The sequence below is a fragment of the Haemaphysalis longicornis genome, unplaced genomic scaffold (assembly GCF_048455015.1).
Source record: "Haemaphysalis longicornis isolate Haplotype H1 unplaced genomic scaffold, Haemaphysalis longicornis Haplotype H1 scaffold_1, whole genome shotgun sequence".
In the NCBI taxonomy this organism is placed as follows: domain Eukaryota; kingdom Metazoa; phylum Arthropoda; class Arachnida; order Ixodida; family Ixodidae; genus Haemaphysalis; species Haemaphysalis longicornis.
This window is the reverse complement of record NW_027526203.1, coordinates 463,438,686-463,456,113: the sequence shown is the minus strand read 5'-3', so window position 1 is coordinate 463,456,113 and position 17,428 is coordinate 463,438,686. Positions and strand designations below refer to the sequence as shown.

Sequence of the window (17,428 nt, the reverse complement as noted above, 5' to 3'; positions counted from 1 at the left end):
CATGTCGCAGCACAATTTCGGGGACGAATAACTTTGCGACTTCCTTAGAAGACGAGTGGATGTTTCGGCGTAGCGAGCCAGGTAGCCTGTGGCTGCAATGATCAATTTGTTCTTTTGTTCTAATATCGTGATGTAGGAAAAGGCTCAAGAAGGTGTATTCCCGGGCTAGGCGGTGGGCTGTAAGGTCGGCAGGCCTTGGTGGCTGCGCTTTTTGCAGCTGGCAGCCGCGTGCGTAGTGGATGACCTGACTTGTAAGGCGGGCCTAGCAGAAGTTGCTTTGATCTTTTCGAGTCCTGCGGTGAGGTGCCCAGAAGATGGGTCGTCGTGGCACTCTTCCAAGACTTCTGCGCGCAGGCACTATAATAGCGGTTAATGGGTTTCTATAACTCCCTGAGCCTTCTCTTCGAGAAAGGCTGTGAGTGCGTGAACTAAACTATAGTGTAACCATCGGACGCTTCGGAATTTCGGCTCAGAGATTTCCCGCAGCATGGTGGTCGAACCGCCGAAAACAAACCAAAATTTTCACATTATCCTTGAGCCCCCAACAAAAGCTAAAGAAAAAAAAAACGTAGCAGATACTGAAGACTCTGGCTTACAAAAAACTTCAGACGTAATCTCGAGCTTTCGAAAGACACAATCGCCGCTGCTCTCTGTAATGGAACTCACCTCGTGTTAAACAGTGACGTTACAATAAGGGTAATTTATTATTTTATATCATAGCTGTGTGATGTTGAAAATATCCGTTTGAGTTAACCTTGTGGCGCGGGTGGTCTGACCGGCGGAGTGGGCGTGATGGTTCAAGGGGGCCGTGCAGACAAAATACAACTCCCTCAGCTCCGTTCCATCCATGAGAGACGTTTTTTACCAAAAAAAGGGGGCTGACGATTACTATACTACCTAATGCGAAATTTGTGCGCAGCGCGAACTGCAGTCTTCTCGGTCGCGGCGCATAGCCTCAGGAAGTGGTCGCGTGATGAGCGAACGCACGGCGGCGCGCGCTACTCTGCCGTTATCTCGCAGCGCATCTCTGCCGCCGAGCATGTTGTTGTAAATTGTGTCTGAACTTCCCGCGATATAAGTCTGTATATAAGTCAGCGATGTAAGCCTCTGCGTCGGCGGCGTGAACTGCGTCATCTTCGAGCGCACAACGACACGCGCTGCCACGGCGTCTTCTCGCAGCGCGTCGCCACCGCCCAGCATGTCTCACTCCTTCCCGCTCACACTTCTGCCATGCATCGCCGCCGAGGAGCGTCTCGTGCGGACTCAGAATACTTCCCTCCCCCTCACACTTTCGCCACACTTTCCTCCGCCATTTTCTTGCTGTCTTCGAGCAGTGGGAGAGCCAGCTGGCTAGCGGCGACCTGGGTGATCCCGGGTGCAACTGGTCGCACGTGCCCAGGGCCTCCTGGCCTGAGGACGCCCCCGCAAGAGAGGAACGGCTCAACTAACTCCGTTCCAGCTCAATAAAACGTTATCGCCACGTTCACTCGGTTACGACTCCGACGCCGATGTCAGACCACAGCAGCGGCCGCCAAAGTGCTGCGCGCTAAAACGCAGGACACTTAAAAAACTTGGCGCAGCTTGCACGAGTGGTGCAAGGCTGGAGAAAGAGAAGAGCTGGCGGTCTTTTTCCCTTCGCCCCTCGCGCAGGTCTGGACGACGTCGCTGTACCCAAGCCTTTATACCATGTGTTTCGCAGTGACGTCACGGCTCGACGGGCGTCGGTGAGGCTCGGCGGAGCCATGCCTAGGCTAGCGAAGCGAGCGCGAAGCTATGCACAGCTGGGCCACGGGTTGCTATAGGCAGCGCGAGGTGGCGTCATCGCTCCGCGAGGTTTTTTGGCGCGACGGCGGGGTATACACAGCTCGGCTTACAAAACGAAGAAATGCCTAGCACTCGTGTGTGTGTGCCTCGCTCCCACCGCCCAGCGTCCCCTGCGCACGTTCGTCAAGCCAAGCATACCCACTTAGGGAGATTGGCCAAGATTACTGCGACCTCCCGACAGTGAAAAACAAACAAGAAAACGCCGAGCGCTCGTGTGTGCATGCCTCGCGACGACCGCCGAGCGTCCCCTCAAGCCAAGCATACCCACTTAGGGAGATTGGGCGAAGATTCCCCCCCCCCCCCCCAAAAAAAAAAAAAAAAAATGAATGAAGCTCGCAGCTCACACTTATATGATGGGGTAAAGGTCGTTGCGGCAGCGAAGAAGCAAATCGGCTGCAATCGTGCTCTTAAACCTTCGTGATGGTTGTGACGGTTGCGTACAGCTTCGCTATATACCTTAAAGTCTTACGCGTTAGTGTGAGCTTCTTTAATGTTTTAATGAACCAACCTTGAAGTTTGTCTTCATGGCCCCAACATTCGGCGCCACCCGTTTTGAAACTAACTCGGGGGGGGGGGGGGGGAAGGGGGAGGGGAGGAAGGAGGTGTCTTATGCGGCCTCCAACGCACTTTTGAACCGGATTCATTTCGACAGTGTATCGTGTGGGTTTATCAAAGATTGCGCTGCGATTACATTGTCGAGTGCTGCTTTTCGGTGCTGGTGCAGGCATCCACAGTAGGCGCATCATTGTGGCCTGGGTGGCGCTTCTGCGGCGATGGCAAAGGGGGTCGACCGATACGCCGACTCTCTGGGCCCGATACGCCGGTGTGACAGCTGCTCGAGTGCGGAGCCGACGGAGGGTCATGCTTTCCCAACGGGTAAGACCTGATGGGAGAGGATGCTCCTCGTCTGTAGAGTAGTGCTCAAACGATTCCTTGTTTTGGAGCAGAGGGTAGTTGGTCGCGGTCTCTTGATCGACTTCACACCAAATTCTTCCGAAGGGACCCTGAGGCGGGATCTCTTCTAGTGCCTGCTTAGCAATCACACAAGGCGGCTCGTTGTCTGCGACGTGTTCCCCAAACTGACGCCACAGTGCGCACGTTCCAATAGTCGCATGTACCTGCCACGAAGGTGTAGATATGTTGTGTGTTTCGCTGAACGCCCAAATCATCACATTGTAAATTGAGACCATGCACAAAACGAACGTAATATAGATGGCCAAGAAGCTAAAGAGTTCAGCTTTGGCTGCAGTTTACGGTAGCAGATCAGAAGTATTGCTGTAGTGCGACCACCCCGACCGTTCTGTAGTGGTAGCTGCATCTGCGCATATTGGAGTCCTGGCATGACGCATTGGTTGTTGCCGTCTGTCTTGTGCTTTTCGGTCATATTCTGGCCCCCGAATTACTCCAGAGTGGCCTACGGAGCCTCTCTGGAAGAAATACGTGAAAATGCTTCGCGAGACATTGTTAAAGATTTCACGGCTTTCAAACGTCTGGCTCCTGAGGAGAAACGCTGCACATGGCCTGCTCGAGCAAAAAGCTAGCTTAGCGACAGCGTGAGATCCAATTCCACGATGGGGGTTCGATTTCGAGGGCAATAGAAATAACCCGAACACGGTCAGTAAAGACACAGTAAGTACAGAAATACACGGCCGCTATTCAGGCGAATAAGACATCGATAGGGGTTGTAGTGATCTCTAGAGACGTGTATTGTGCGGGTATGGACGCAGCGTTTACCGGATGAGTGAAACAGAATGTTTGGGAGGGAGGTTACATGTCAGCAAGCCGAACCTAATACTGAGGAAACGACGCATTGTTCAGCTTGGCATTGTGCTTTAGCGCCGCCAATCCACACCTAACAAGACTTTTGGGATCAGCATTTTAAAGAGAAGCTAGCTGCAGTGGTGCTGAGGCCACTTTTTAGCGTACCACGTTATTCCCTGAAACAGTCTGACATCATCCACAGCGCAGTGCCGTATGCATATATTTTAGGGAGCTGTTTCCGACTCGGTGCAATATGCCGAGGTAGGTCTGACAATTTAAAAGTAACGCGCTGAAAACGCCCCTTAAAGGCCCCAATGAAGACAACACAACTTTGCTCCAATTAAAAGATAGCCGCGTCGGAATAACACTGATGCCAGGTTCAACGCGAACGCTGATCAACAAAATGTACATATTGAAGAAAACAGAACAAAGCCTTGCGTCCTACCAGCTACTTTCCCCACACTTAACTTGTGACACAGTACAGACCGCAACACACCTGTCTACTACACTCGAGCGGCGTGCCGCGGCCTACACGGACGAAGCCAATCGGTAACACTCGCTTCAACATAGCTTGCTCCTGCGCCTGCGCGGCCACATTCATGCGGGCACGACCAGCCTGCCTTTGTTCACATGTTTGGCCATTGCGGCTACAGATGATGCTTGAGCCGCCATGAGCGCTGTTGGCGCACCGGCCGTAGGGCACGGCCGGACTGGAGGAGCGGCGAACGCGCACTTTCATGAAAGTGCGCGCCCGCCGCTCCTCTAGCCCGGCCGTGCGTAGGGTGCCTTGATTCACGCGTCCGCCGTCGGCGCTCTGGCATCGAGGCACGGCCGCGAGGCGCGCGGACAGCGGGCGTTGCCGGGCGCACGCCGTTGCTGCGTCATCGTCCGTCTGCTGCATGGTCTCCTGCGTCTTTGTTCGGCAAAAATTCTGCCGCGTCATCGTTCTTTCAACCTGCTACGTGTCATCGTGTGTAGCGCGCTGTGAATTTATACGCCGGTGTAGGTAGTTGGTCGACGGCGGCGATGGCTGCATTCAGTGAACGGAGCACGAGTGGATGGTTGTGCGCAATAACGTTGTGTATTTTCTCGCATACAGGGAAAAGAACTGCAGGAGCGCAGCATTGTTACCATGGTAATTTTTTTATATGATAACTAATGAATACTATTGTGATACTTATGAGATAACTTGAAAGCGTTATATGCTCTGTCATTCTGTTGACCTTAAAAGTTCTTGAGCGAAAACCGGCATTCAACAACCGTCGTATTAGAAGCCCCTTGGCGCCTCAAGCGAACCAAAACATGAATGGGCATATATGTTTGAAACTACGAATTAAAAAAGATGACAAATCGAAATATGAGTAATAAAAGTAAATTAAGAGTTATGAAAGTGAAATACCAGGAACAAGTCAATTAGGGAAACCCAGCACATTAACAGGAATCAGTGTTTGTTAGAAGGAATCAAAGTAAATTAAAGTTACTGATTAAGTAAACTAAGTTAGATCAAAGTGAATGAAGAGAGACAAGAGTTATGAACAGAAATTAACGTGTATAAAGACGAAATCAAGCGGATTCAGAAAGAAGGCAATGGATATAAGAGCAATGAATGTAAATTCTGAGGTATCAAAGAAACTTAACGTGAATAAAGAAATAAAATAAGTTCGATAAAAGTTAATTCTCAGGAACCAAAGTGAATTCCGATGAATCAAAGTAAATTACTAAGAATTAAAAGACAGATGCAGCAGAATTAAGCAGAATGAGACGATTAATTTCATACAAAGTGAATAAAAGCCAGCCTCTCAAAGAATTAATGTATATTAAAGTGCGTTAAGGTGAATCAAACTAAATCAACAGGAATCAAAAATAAATTAAGATGGATCCAAGTAAATAAGTAACGAAGACAAAGCTAATTGCTAATTGAGAGGGACCAATATAAATAGTGAGATTTTTATGTTCACTATTTCATATTGGTCCTTCTCAATATTTCTTTGTATTCGTTACTTATTAACTTGGATCCAACTTAATTTACTTTTGATTCCTTTTGATTCAGTTTGATTCGCGACTGTTCTGGTCAAGCTAAACAAGCCATACATGTTAAAGATTGTACAGGCCTATGCGCAAACAACCAGCTATGATAATGAAGCCGTAGACAGCTTCTACAAGGACGTCGAATCAACAATGAAGAAGGCACCAACGCAGCTCACGATTGTTATGGCAGACTTTAACGCAAAGGTCGGTAAGAAGCAAATGGGAGAAAGGTCAGCGGGAAACTTAGGAATATTGATTGATTGATTGATTGTAGGGTTTAACGTGCCGACGCAACGCAGGCGATGAGGCGCGCCGTATAGTGTAGGGCTCCGGGTTAATTTTGACCACCTGGGGATCCTTATCGCGCGCCGAAATCTCGTGCACACGGGCGAAACTTCGGAATAGACAATCGCAACAGTTTATGAGATACACTGGTGGTATTTGCAGAGAGAAATAACCTGAGGTGGGTGAACAAACGAAAGAACAGGAAGTGGACATTGAAAACACCCAATGGTACAACCGAAAACGAAATTGACTTCATTTTAAGTGACAATTTGGGTATCGCGCAAGACGTGGAGGTTCAAAGTATTTTTCGGAGCAGCGATCAAAGGACGGTTAGGTGCAAGCTAAGGCTGAATCTCAGAAGAGAAAGAAGGAAATTCGTGGAAACTAAGAAACCCTGCATGGAGTCAATCAGGCTAGCCAGACCACAGGAGTCTAAAATAACTCTTCAAAACAAATTTTCGCTTTTGAACGAGCAGAACAAGGGCAGTGCACACAGGCTAAATGACAACCTAACATCGGCAGTCAGTGAATCAGCAGCAGCTGTGGGAAAGGCAACATGTACAGAAGAGACTGGAAAACTAACTAAGAAATCGAAGGAATAATTGCCACACGTAAGGACATGAAAGTGTCAAGTACGGTGGATCAGATTGAATAAGCCGAGCTGTCGAAACTGATTAACAGAAATAAAACAAGACATTCGTGCATATAACATGGCAGTGATCGAGGAAAGGCTGCAAGTAGGGGGAAGCCTGAAAGCAACTAACAGAAAGCTAGCCATCGGCAAGGACAGGATGTACAGGCACTCCGAGTCGAGCAGGAAAACATTACGCACAACTTGTCACGAGATAATTAAGGTAGCAGGGCGATTCTACACCAGGTTGCATGCCTGCGACGTTAGACCAGCGGAAACTGCTGAGAATACTAGCTCAACTTGCGGTGTCCCAGTAGTAACTAAAGAGGAAGTTGGAAAGGTTCTTAAAAGCATGAAAATAGGAAACGCTACATGTGACGACGGCATAACCGCAGATCGTTTTGAAGGAGGGAGGAGATGTTGTACTGGGAAAGCTTGCTGTACTATTTTCGGAATGCTTGCAGACTGAAAAATTGCCCATAGCCTGGAAAAACGCCAACATTATTCTGATTCATAAAAAGGGAGAGCCCAACTTTACAGACCCGTACTCTCAGTTGTTTACAAGCTGTTTACCAAAGGTATGGTTAGCCGCATAGGTGGCAGCCTGGATTCCCAACAACCCAGAGAGCAGGCTGGGTTCAGGAAAGGGTACTCAACTATGGATCGATCACATCCATGTCGTCAACCACGTGATAGAAATATCTGCACAGTACACTAAGCCCCTTTACATGGCATTTATAGATCATGATTCCGTACTCGCCGCAGCCGTTTCAGAAGCACTAAACGACCAGGGAATAGAGGAAACCTACATAACACTTTTAGAAGACATATATAAAGAATGCACGGGCACGATAACCCTCCACAAGCAAAGAGAAAGGAAGTAAGACAGGGAGATGCCCTCTCTCCAAAACTACTCACAGCTTGTCTGGAGGGGTTATTCAGAAAGCTTCACTGGGTAAACATAGGATTAAGGATAAACGGCGAATTCTTGAGCCATTTGAGGTTTGCGGACGACATAGTCTTGCTGAGTGAGACTGCCAAACATATGCAAATACTGCTTAAGGAACTACAATCAGAAAGCACGGCAGTGGGGCTAAAAAATAAATATGAATAAATCTAAAGTAATGAGGAATAAGCCTGCCAAAAACGTCCCCTTCAGCTTAGGAAACGAAACGCCAGAAGAAGTAAAAGCATATAACTACCTCGGACAGATAACGGTTAGTGCTGACCCCAACCACGAGAGAGAAATCCGGCGCATAATAGGTATTGATTGGGGAGCACTCGGAGAGCACTCCCAAATAATGAAAAGTAAGCTACCCCTGTCACTTATAAAAAAAAACCTACAACCAGTGCGCATACTGCCGGTTATGACATGTACGGTGCTGAAACGTGGCGCCTTACTAAGCAACTAAAAAGCAAATTCAAGTCGGCTCAATGCTGAGAACGAGGTCGCGGGTTCGATTCCCGGCCACGACTGCCGCTTTTCTGATGGAGGCAAAAAGCAAGAACACCCGTGTGTACGAGATTTCGGCGCATATTAAAGATCCCGTGGTGGTCAAAATTAATCCTGAGCCCTCCACTACGGTCCGCCTCACCATCTGCGTTGCATCGGCGCATTAAACAACCCTACAATCAATCAATCAATCAATCAATCAATCAATCAATCAATCAATCAATCAATCAATCAATCAATCAATCAATCAATCAATCAATCAATCAATCAGTCAATCAAGTCGGGTCCACGGGCCATGGAACGAATAATCTTAGGAATAACACTCAAGGACAGGAAACGAGCTACCTGGATCAGAGAACAAACTGGAGTAGAAGATATCGTAGTTCAAATAAAGAAAAAGAAATGGGCTTGAGCTGGCCATGTAGTAAGGCGAACCGACAACCGGTGGACAATTAGGGTAACAGAGTAGATACGAAGATATGGGTCTAGACGAAAAGGAAGGCCATTAATCCGATGTAGGGATGGAATAAAGAAATTTTGAGGCAAACTGTGGACTCGAGCAGCGCAGTACAGGGGCGGTTGGAGGTCAGTGGGTGCAGCGGCTAATAAATATTTGCGGCCAGGAAGCCACTGACCTCGGGTTAAATTTCAGTGCAGAAAAATCAGGAATAATAGTTTTCAATGACGCTACCACCGACGTAGTGTCTATACAGCAAGGCGAATTACCCAGAGTGAAGGAATATAAATATTTGGGAGTGTGGATAAACGAAGGGGATAACTACTTAAGTACTCACGAGGAGCAACTTAAGGTTAAGGGAAAGCGAAACGCAGCTATAATGAAGCATAGAGCTCTGTGGGGGTATAACAAATATGAAGTAGTAAGAGGAATGTGGAAAGGAGTAATGGTTCCGGGTCTCACGTTTGCGAATGCTGTACTCTGCTTAAAATCAGACGTTCTATCAGGCCTTGAAGTAAACCAGAGAACTGTAGGACGTTTGGCCTTAGGCGCGCATGGAAAAACAACTAACGAAGCAGTTCAGGGAGATATGGGCTGGGCGTCGTTTGAAGTTAGAGAAGCTCAGAGTAAAATATGCTTTGAGATGAGGTTGAGGGCAATGGATCAACGAAGGTGGGCAGCTAAGGTTTTTAGGTACCTATACTTGAAAAGCGTGGACACGCAGTGGTTAAGAAAGACTAGAAGGCTAACGATGAAATACGGAAAGAACAGTGGGGAATCCAAAACAGCCAAGGTAACCAAAAAAGAGGCAAGGCAGATTGAAACGAATAAATGGAGGGAAAAAATGGAAGCTAAAACGTCGTTAGAGATGTACAGGGCTGAGAAGATGAACATCAGAAAGGAAAATTTCTACGATAATTCCCAGGGCAGTGCTTTGCTTTTTGAGGCTAGAGCAGGTTGCCTGCGAACTAAGGGTTTTGTGAGGAAGTATTCACAAAATGATGGGGTATGCGTGATCTGCGGAAAAGAAACAGAAACTATGCGGCACATAGCGTTAGAATGTGAGGGTATCCATCCAAATCTACATGAAGGGAATATTGGGCTTCCAGAAGCCCTAGGATTTAAGGGTATCAGAGAGGAAGTTAACTTCAAGGCTGTCGGGGGGACGAAAAGAAGATTAGAATGCTGGTGGACGAAAAGCAGAGAGGGGAATATTGCCTAGGACAGTTACCACCTGTAACAGGGGAAAAAAAAGTAGTTCGGGCCTAATAAGCTTCAGTGCCTGCCCTAAGCAGCGCTAGTATTAAACCAAGAGTGTAAAACATGGTTATATTAGTCCTTTTTGGTAAGATGACATGTCATCACCCCGCTTCAAAGGGGAAACCAATATGAATCATCATCATCATCATCGGGTGAGGCCTTCGTCCAGAATCGCCCTGCAGTGGACGTGATTATGCTGATGGTGATGACGATGAATGTGAAATATTGAGAATCAGTGTTCGTTGACTAAGTGAACTAACATCGAAGAGAATTAACAGTAATCAAAGGGAGTAAAAATGAATCCAGGTAAATTTGAAAGGAAGACGCTTCAAATTAAAAGGAATTAATGGAAATTAAGACTAATCAAAGTAACCTGAAGTGAATGAATAAGTGAATTAAGATGGATAAACATTAGTTAATAACCAAAGTGAATTAGGATATATCAAAGTGAAGTAGGAAAAAAGACAAAGAAGGTGGAGAGGACTCAGTGTGAATTAAGAGGAATAAAAGTGAATAATTTTAATTAAAGTGAATTATGGTGGGTCTTTCAATGAGTTAAGATATGTCGGACTGAATCCAGATGGAGCCTAGTGCAATAAAGACAATGCAAATTCAAAGAAACGGATAAGAATTAAGAGGAGTCAGCAAATTAAATTTGTTGACTCAGTGAACTAAGTTTGACTACAGTGAATTAACAAGAATCAAAGTGGATTAAAATGAACCCTAGTGAATTTAAAAGGAATACAGCAAAGTAAGAAGAATCAATGTGAATTGAGATGAATCAAAGAAGCCTGAAGTGAAAGAATAAGGAAATTAGGATCGATAAACTTTAAGTAACAGGAAACAACGTTAATTAAGATGGGTCAAAGTGAAGTACGAAAGTGTACAGAAAATTTAGAAGAATCAATGGGATCTGAGAAAAATAAAAGTGAATTAATTTAAAACAGTAAATTAAAGCGAAATAGTGCTTGACATCAGAATTTAACATAAATTCAATAGTGCGAATCAGGACGGATCAAATTCAATTAACAAAAATCGAAAATGACCTAAAATGGACCAAAGTCAATTAAAGTGGAACGCAAAACAAGTCAAGTGGAATCAAAGTGAATGAAGAAGAATTCGTGGGAATAAACACGAATCCTACGATTAAATCGCACGAATAAGTTAATTATGATAAATCACATTGGATAACAAGAACCAGAAGGGCCGTAAAGTGGATCCAAGTGAGCTGGTAAAGCAAAAATATTAAGTGGAAATTAATGTCTTCCTTTCTGAACACACAAACAGCACAAAAAACGAGGACTGAAGTGAAAGAAAGCACAGACAAGCGCTGAATAAACAACTGATCATATTTATTGCGGCTCGCAAATAAATACGTTTTTTACACACAAAACAAAATACAGGGATTACAAGCTAAAAATAAAAGAGACGCAATCACATCGTGCCATCTCTACATTGTTACAAGTTGTGTTGTGCCCTACGTCACCCTTTCAAACATTTTATCTCTTTCTCTGTTAAGGTCACCGACGGCTCACTGACGTGCTTGTCATCCCTTAGTGCTATCTCAAGCGCTTCGTATATTTCTCGCGTTTTTTTTGCGCTCCGTGTATGTTCAGAATGGACCAACTAGCCCCACTTCAGACGTTAATTCATGTCTTCCTTTCCCTTCGATCTATCTTAATTCCCTTTGACTCAATCTAATTAATTTTGATAGCCATTATTGACCTTATCATTAGATTTAATATACTTTGATTCCTCTGAATTAACACTGACTCCACTTAATTTGCTTTGTCTTCCGCCCTTATTGATTTGGAATTATCCTATCTCACATTTGGTTTCTGTTAATTCAGTTTCAATAGTCTTAATTCACTTTGACATACCTTAATTTATCGAAAGGCCCGCTATAATTCACTTTGATTCAAATTAATTCCCTTTTATTCCTTTTAATTCAGTGATTCCTGAATCAATTTTTTTGTGTTCTTTCCTTCGATCTATCTTAACTCACCTCGGTTGCTATTAATTCATGTTTATCCATCTTAATTCCCTTATTAATTCATTTCAGGTTATTTCAATTCCTCTATATTCCCATTGATTCCTCTTAATTAGCTTGTCTTTCTTTCAAATTGACATGGATTCATTTTATGCACTTTCATTCCTGTTTAATTCTCTTCGACCTGACTTGGCCCACTTAGTTAAGAAATTTAATTTACACTGATTCTTACTATTTCATATTGGTCTCTCAATTTGCTTTGTCTTTGTTGATTCTCGAGCGCTGGGGAGTGCGCCTGCGCGGTCACTTGGAAGAAGAGAAGAAAGAAGCGCGGGGGTTGTACGCGCGTCTCGTGATTAGATAAGAATTCCATTCATTTTAACCATCCTCTGTTGATTGGCCGATCCCCTGATTGGGTATGTGCCATACCTAAAGGCGCAACAACAACAACAACAACAACTACGCGCGCTAGTGCTTAATCGGAAGAAAAAATAAAGGTGGAATGTGTTCCGAACGGTAGCGCGGCGTCGGGTCTTCTCGAGTTAAAATTTCTGGTGCCGTGAAACCCGGGAGAAGACCGGCATCGTGTCCTGACCGATGGACAAGCTCCGCCGTCAGCGAGGCGCTCTCCGTGGAGCCGTCACGAGGCTGCGCAAGGCAGCCACCGAGCTCTACGAAAGCCCCTCGCCGTTTCCGCATGACCTGCAAGAGGCCATAGACCAGCTTGCAAGTAAAGAACGCGCACTTAAAGAACTTGATGACAAGATCGGGGAAGCACTCGAAGGCGATGAGTTCGACCAGGATATTGCCGACGTGATAGAATATCAAGAAAACATATGTCGTGTGATCAGTCGGCTGAACTCGGCCTTGAGTGAGCTGCAGGCGCCCATGAGAGCTTCCGGCGGAGGAACTGCAGGGGAACCACCACCAGTTCAACCGCAGAGCGTGGAGGTCGAAGGCGTCCGCCCTGCAGCCCATCCAAACCCGCCGCCGCACGTCGGCTCTCGTCCATTGACATCGCGGGTTGTCCTGCCGACGCTGCAAGCCCCCCCACTTTTCTGGCGAGCCACGCGAATGGCAGGGCTTTTGGGACCATTTTGAGGCGACCATTCATAACCACCCGGACCTACCCGACATTGAGAAATTCAAGTATTTAAGGTCTTCCCTTACCGGAGACGCAAAACGCGCAGTTGAATGGATTCGCCTAAACGACGCCAATTATCGTCAGGCTGTGAAGATCCTCACCGACCGGTTTGGACGAACAGAACTTCTCGTGGACGACCACGTAGATAGCCTGCTCGCCATCGCACCGATTGAATCGTCAACGCAAGTGGCACGTCACCGAGACCTGTACGAGCAGGTACAATTCAGGACTGGCTGTCTCGAGAGCCTTGGCGTTCCAGCTTCCGAGTACGCGGTGATCCTGAACCGAGTCCTCATGCGCTCGTTACCTGAAGACCTTGCAATTCTCTACCGTCAGCGCATGAAGGAGACCGCCAACGACAACGTTGAGCTAACGTCTCGAGAAGAACAAGTCAAGGCCATCATGGCGTTCTTGAAGGTTCAAGTGGAGAGCAGGGAGGATAGTAGAGCTTTTCGATCGAACTCTGACACGAAGATGTCTTCAATCCCACAGCAGCCGAGAACCTCCTCTCTTCACTTGACGTCCGCATTGGCCTCGTCAGCAGGCTCTGCATCGGGTTCAACAAATTTGTAGCCGGGAGGGAAGCTGACGTGCTACCTGTGCCGTAGTCAGGGCGGACTGCCGGGCCGTCTTAACAGTGGCGGAAAAGCGACGCCGCCTTTCAAGAAACCGCTGCTGTTTTAGATGCGGGAGGAAAGGGCACGTGGCGCGCAACTGCCGTACTAGCGCGAAACTCAAGTGTGAGACTTGTTCGAGACGGCACGTAACCGTCCTTTGTGACCTTTGGGAGCGATTGGGGACCACCCGCCAGACTGCTTCTCGCCGTGATAGAGACGCCGATCGTGAACAACTTGCAGAACGAGATCGTAACGTGACAACCGCTCCTGCCAGCAGCATTTGCTCCTCGTCGGTGCTTCTCCAAACTGCCACAGTGTGGGCATCTGGTGACTGTGGTCGGCCGGTGTTGGTCCGGCTACTCCTCGATACTGGGAACCAGCGAACCTTCGTGAGCAGTGACCTGTGTCGTCAGCTGGCTCTGCCTGCTTCTGGAGTGGAGGACTTGGCCGTGTTCACTTTTGGCAGCTCGAACGGTCCGCGGTCGTACCAGTGCCGGAAGGTGGTGATCACCTTACGAAGCCGCTATAAATCGAGTCCAGTTACCCTCGATGCTCTTGAAGTGCCAGAGGTCTGCACGGTAAAGGGTCCACCCGTTGAAACCGAAGTGGTAAAGCTGCTTTGCGACCGCAAGTTACTCGTTGCCGACGAACCTGAAATAGGGCAGACACAAACAGCGACTATAAGCGTACTGGTGGGCTCCGACAACTACTGGAGACTCGTGAGCGGACGCATCGAGCGCGTCAACGACTGCCTTTGCGCTGTTGAGACAGCATTTGGCTGGGTTCTCCAGGGTCCTTACTCAAGTCCCCACAATCCCCTGGTGAGGAGCAGCAGCACGAGTGCTCTGTTTTTGGGTTGCGTTGATGGACCGGACGAAAGTTACCAAATAATTGATCCCTCAGAAATGTGGAGGTTGGATGCCATAGGGATAACGGACGCGCCTGAGAAGTCTAAAGCTGAAGACCACGATGCGTTCGTGAAGTTTCGGAGTGGACTCTACGAGGAAGATGGTCGATACGTCGTGCCGCTTATTATCGAAGCACCAGGCTTTACGTCCAGCACTAACCAGGTTGTAGCGAAGGGAAGACTTGGACGGGAGCTACAAAACTGTGAACATCACCCGAATCTTCCGGGAGAGTACGACGGCGCCATCGGCGAGTACTGCCAGGAAGATCATGCAGAGCGAGTGCTGCAACCCACGGTCCCCGGGGACGCAGCTTATTTCCTCCCTGAACACACAGTCGTCAAACGGGAGACAGAGTGCACCATGCCAACGTCCGCTGCACCCGATGTACGCCGACGTGCTAAGAGAAAGGACAGAGAGGAAGCGGTACGTCGACTATGGAGCAGGTGGAAGAAAGATTATCTGCTGCTGCTTCGATCAGCGCATCAAGGCACGTCAACGTGCCCGCCAACACTTCACGTAGGGGACCTGGTCGTGGTTCAGGATGACAACTTGGCCCCACTGAGCTGGAAGTTCGGCCGTGTGGTCCAGTCATTTACGGGAAGAGATGACGCCCAGCGCTCCCTCGAGATTCTCCTACCTAACGGACAGCGAATCCGACGCGCCATTCAGCGACTCTGCCTTTTGGAGTCAACCGCGGCTGCGGGAGGATGTTGATTCCCGAGCGCTGGGGAGTGCGCGTGCGCGGTCACTTGGAAGAAGAGAAGAAAGAAGCGCGGGGGTTGTACGCGCGCTCGTGCTTAATCGGAAGAGAAAATAAAAGTGGAATGTGTTCCGAACGGTAGCGCGGCGTCGGGTCTTCTCGAGTTAATAGTCTTCATTACTAATTTACTTGGATACATCCTAATTTACTTTTGGTCCCTGTTGATTACGTTTTATTTACCTTAATTCACTTTATATACCTCAATTCATTGAGTGACCGCCTTTTATTCACTTGGAATCAAATTAATTGTTTCATTCCGCCCAAACCCGGAGCATTTGTTGTGTGTTTTTCGTATTTTACTTTGATTCATCTTAATTTACTTTGGTTCCTGGTCATTCACTTTTATTAAACTTATTCCACTCATTGATCTCCTTAAGTTACTTTGATACCTCACAATTCACATTCATTGCTCTTATTTAATATGCTTGGTTTCATCTTTATGAACTTCCATATCTGTTCATAACTTTTATCCCTCTTTATTCACTTTGATGTAAGCATTACCGCACCCAGGATTTTTGTCTGGGAGGGGTTGAAATTTTGACAACAAATATAAAATATAAAAATATATATATTTAAAAATATAAAAGAACAAATATATAAAGACAAATGTAAGTATTACAAATAAATAAAAATAAATAACAATAAAGCAGAAAATATATAAAACTATTATGAGTAGGGGAGTTTTTATTATTTTTACGCGAAAAAATTAAGCATTAAATCAGCCGCCATAACCTGTTGTTGCGACCGGGCGGGGGCACCCGATCCGAGTTCCGTGGCCTCCGACATACGAGGGGTAGCGTGTATGATGCGAGCGACCAGCCGCTGTTGCAGCCGAAACAGTCCAGAAGAAGTAGGCTAACGTAACTGTTTACTTCATAGCGAGAGGAGAGCCGAAGCCAAAAAAACATACAATGCCCCGACGGGCGAGGTTACAATACAGGACTCGAGCAGAGCGACCGCATGGATTCGCTGCTCAGACAGGAATGAATTCAGCGTTTGGGCTGCTTCTATTTATACCCAAAAGCAATAATGGTCAAAACGCCAAGTAGCAACACGCCACGAACTTCACAGACACACACAACGCTCTTTCCACAGTTCGTGAGTCATCGATGGCTTCGTTGCACGTGGAGTCCGAGAGAGGGGAGAGAGTGTCCTTGAAACGTGCCGGGGCGCGCTATCGAATGTTGATCGCGCCGATAGCGAAACGTCTGAGCCGGGCATGTCAAGGCGTGACTCACCGACGCGCTGGCACTTGACGGCGGAGGGGCGCACGTCCGTGAAGAATGCCTGGGCGTGCCGCTGGCATCTGGGGGTGCCGCTGGCAACCGCCGGAGGCGCGTTGCAACGCGAGGTGTCTGACCTTTCATGTCGAGACACGAAAGTATGGTTCACCGACAAGCGGGCGCACGTGGTGGCTTCGCACGTGGAGGCTGATGCGGGAAAATACGGCGGCGTTGGTCGATTCGTAACAGCTTCTCCGCCGGGGGTCCGAGATCCCGATGGATAAGGGTCTTCAACCGTTGTCCGGAGGGATGCTTTCGCAGTGAAGTGCTCAGCAGACGCTCGACTCCAGGCTTGGGCTGTACCACACCGTGCCGGAGCTTCATAGGGCCGATCACTGGACGAGAAGTGGCTCCCCAAGAACATCTCTGGCTTGGTCAGGCAAGCAACAGAACAACACAGGAAGACACAACCGCATCACCGGCAAGTGCGAAGACAAATCCACACTGAAGATCTACCAGGCTTTTAGTTGCGATAAAATACGCTAATAACTAACTACACTAGTTATATTTTTAGCCCAGCAGTACTTTAGACAAGTGCACAAACCTGAAAGGTGACACTTCGCGTGATTGGAAATGTCCCATAAAAAAAAAACGTAATCGTAAAGGGCGAAACCTGCTTCAGGAAAAACAAAGAAATTGAGAAAGTCAGGCGTCTACAGGCCACTTCTCGCGCCGAGAGCTGCGATGTGAGCTCTCGTAAATGCCCTGAGCTTTTCCCCTTTTGTACCGCACTTTAGGTGTGGCTGCTCTCTGGAAGCTGCTGCGACCGCGTGAAATGACACCGGTCGTCTTGTTCGACACAGGTCGAGCGCGCGGAGGATCGAGCGGGATTTTCCCCCGCTCATACGTTAGGCGCGCACTGCTTCTAGGCGGCGTTCCCTCGGCGCGATGCGAACTCACGGCTTTGCCCCTCGGCGTGCCCGCACTGAAACACGCGCCGCAAGTACCCGCGGAAGTTTTCCCTCTCTCCTCGTTGCTCACCTTTTCGCGAACGCGTTCGGCAAGCGAACATCGGAACGCGTTTACG

The 17,428-nt window shown here is 47.6% G+C and overlaps 1 protein-coding gene across 2 annotated transcripts in view; it reads left to right on the top strand.

Annotated features, from left to right (window-relative positions):
* The window catches only part of LOC144156173 (uncharacterized), a 97,643-nt gene that overhangs the window by 64,301 nt on the left and 15,914 nt on the right, over positions 1-17,428 (top strand). The window contains exon 2 of one of the 2 annotated variants that reach the window (XM_077688031.1): positions 2,549-2,700. The exons of the other annotated variant lie outside the window; for it this stretch is intronic. Within the exon in view, the coding sequence (XP_077544157.1) occupies positions 2,598-2,700 (103 nt within the window). The 5' untranslated portion in view covers positions 2,549-2,597. The remainder of the gene's footprint in view (positions 1-2,548; positions 2,701-17,428) is intronic. 2 annotated transcript variants of the gene reach the window in all.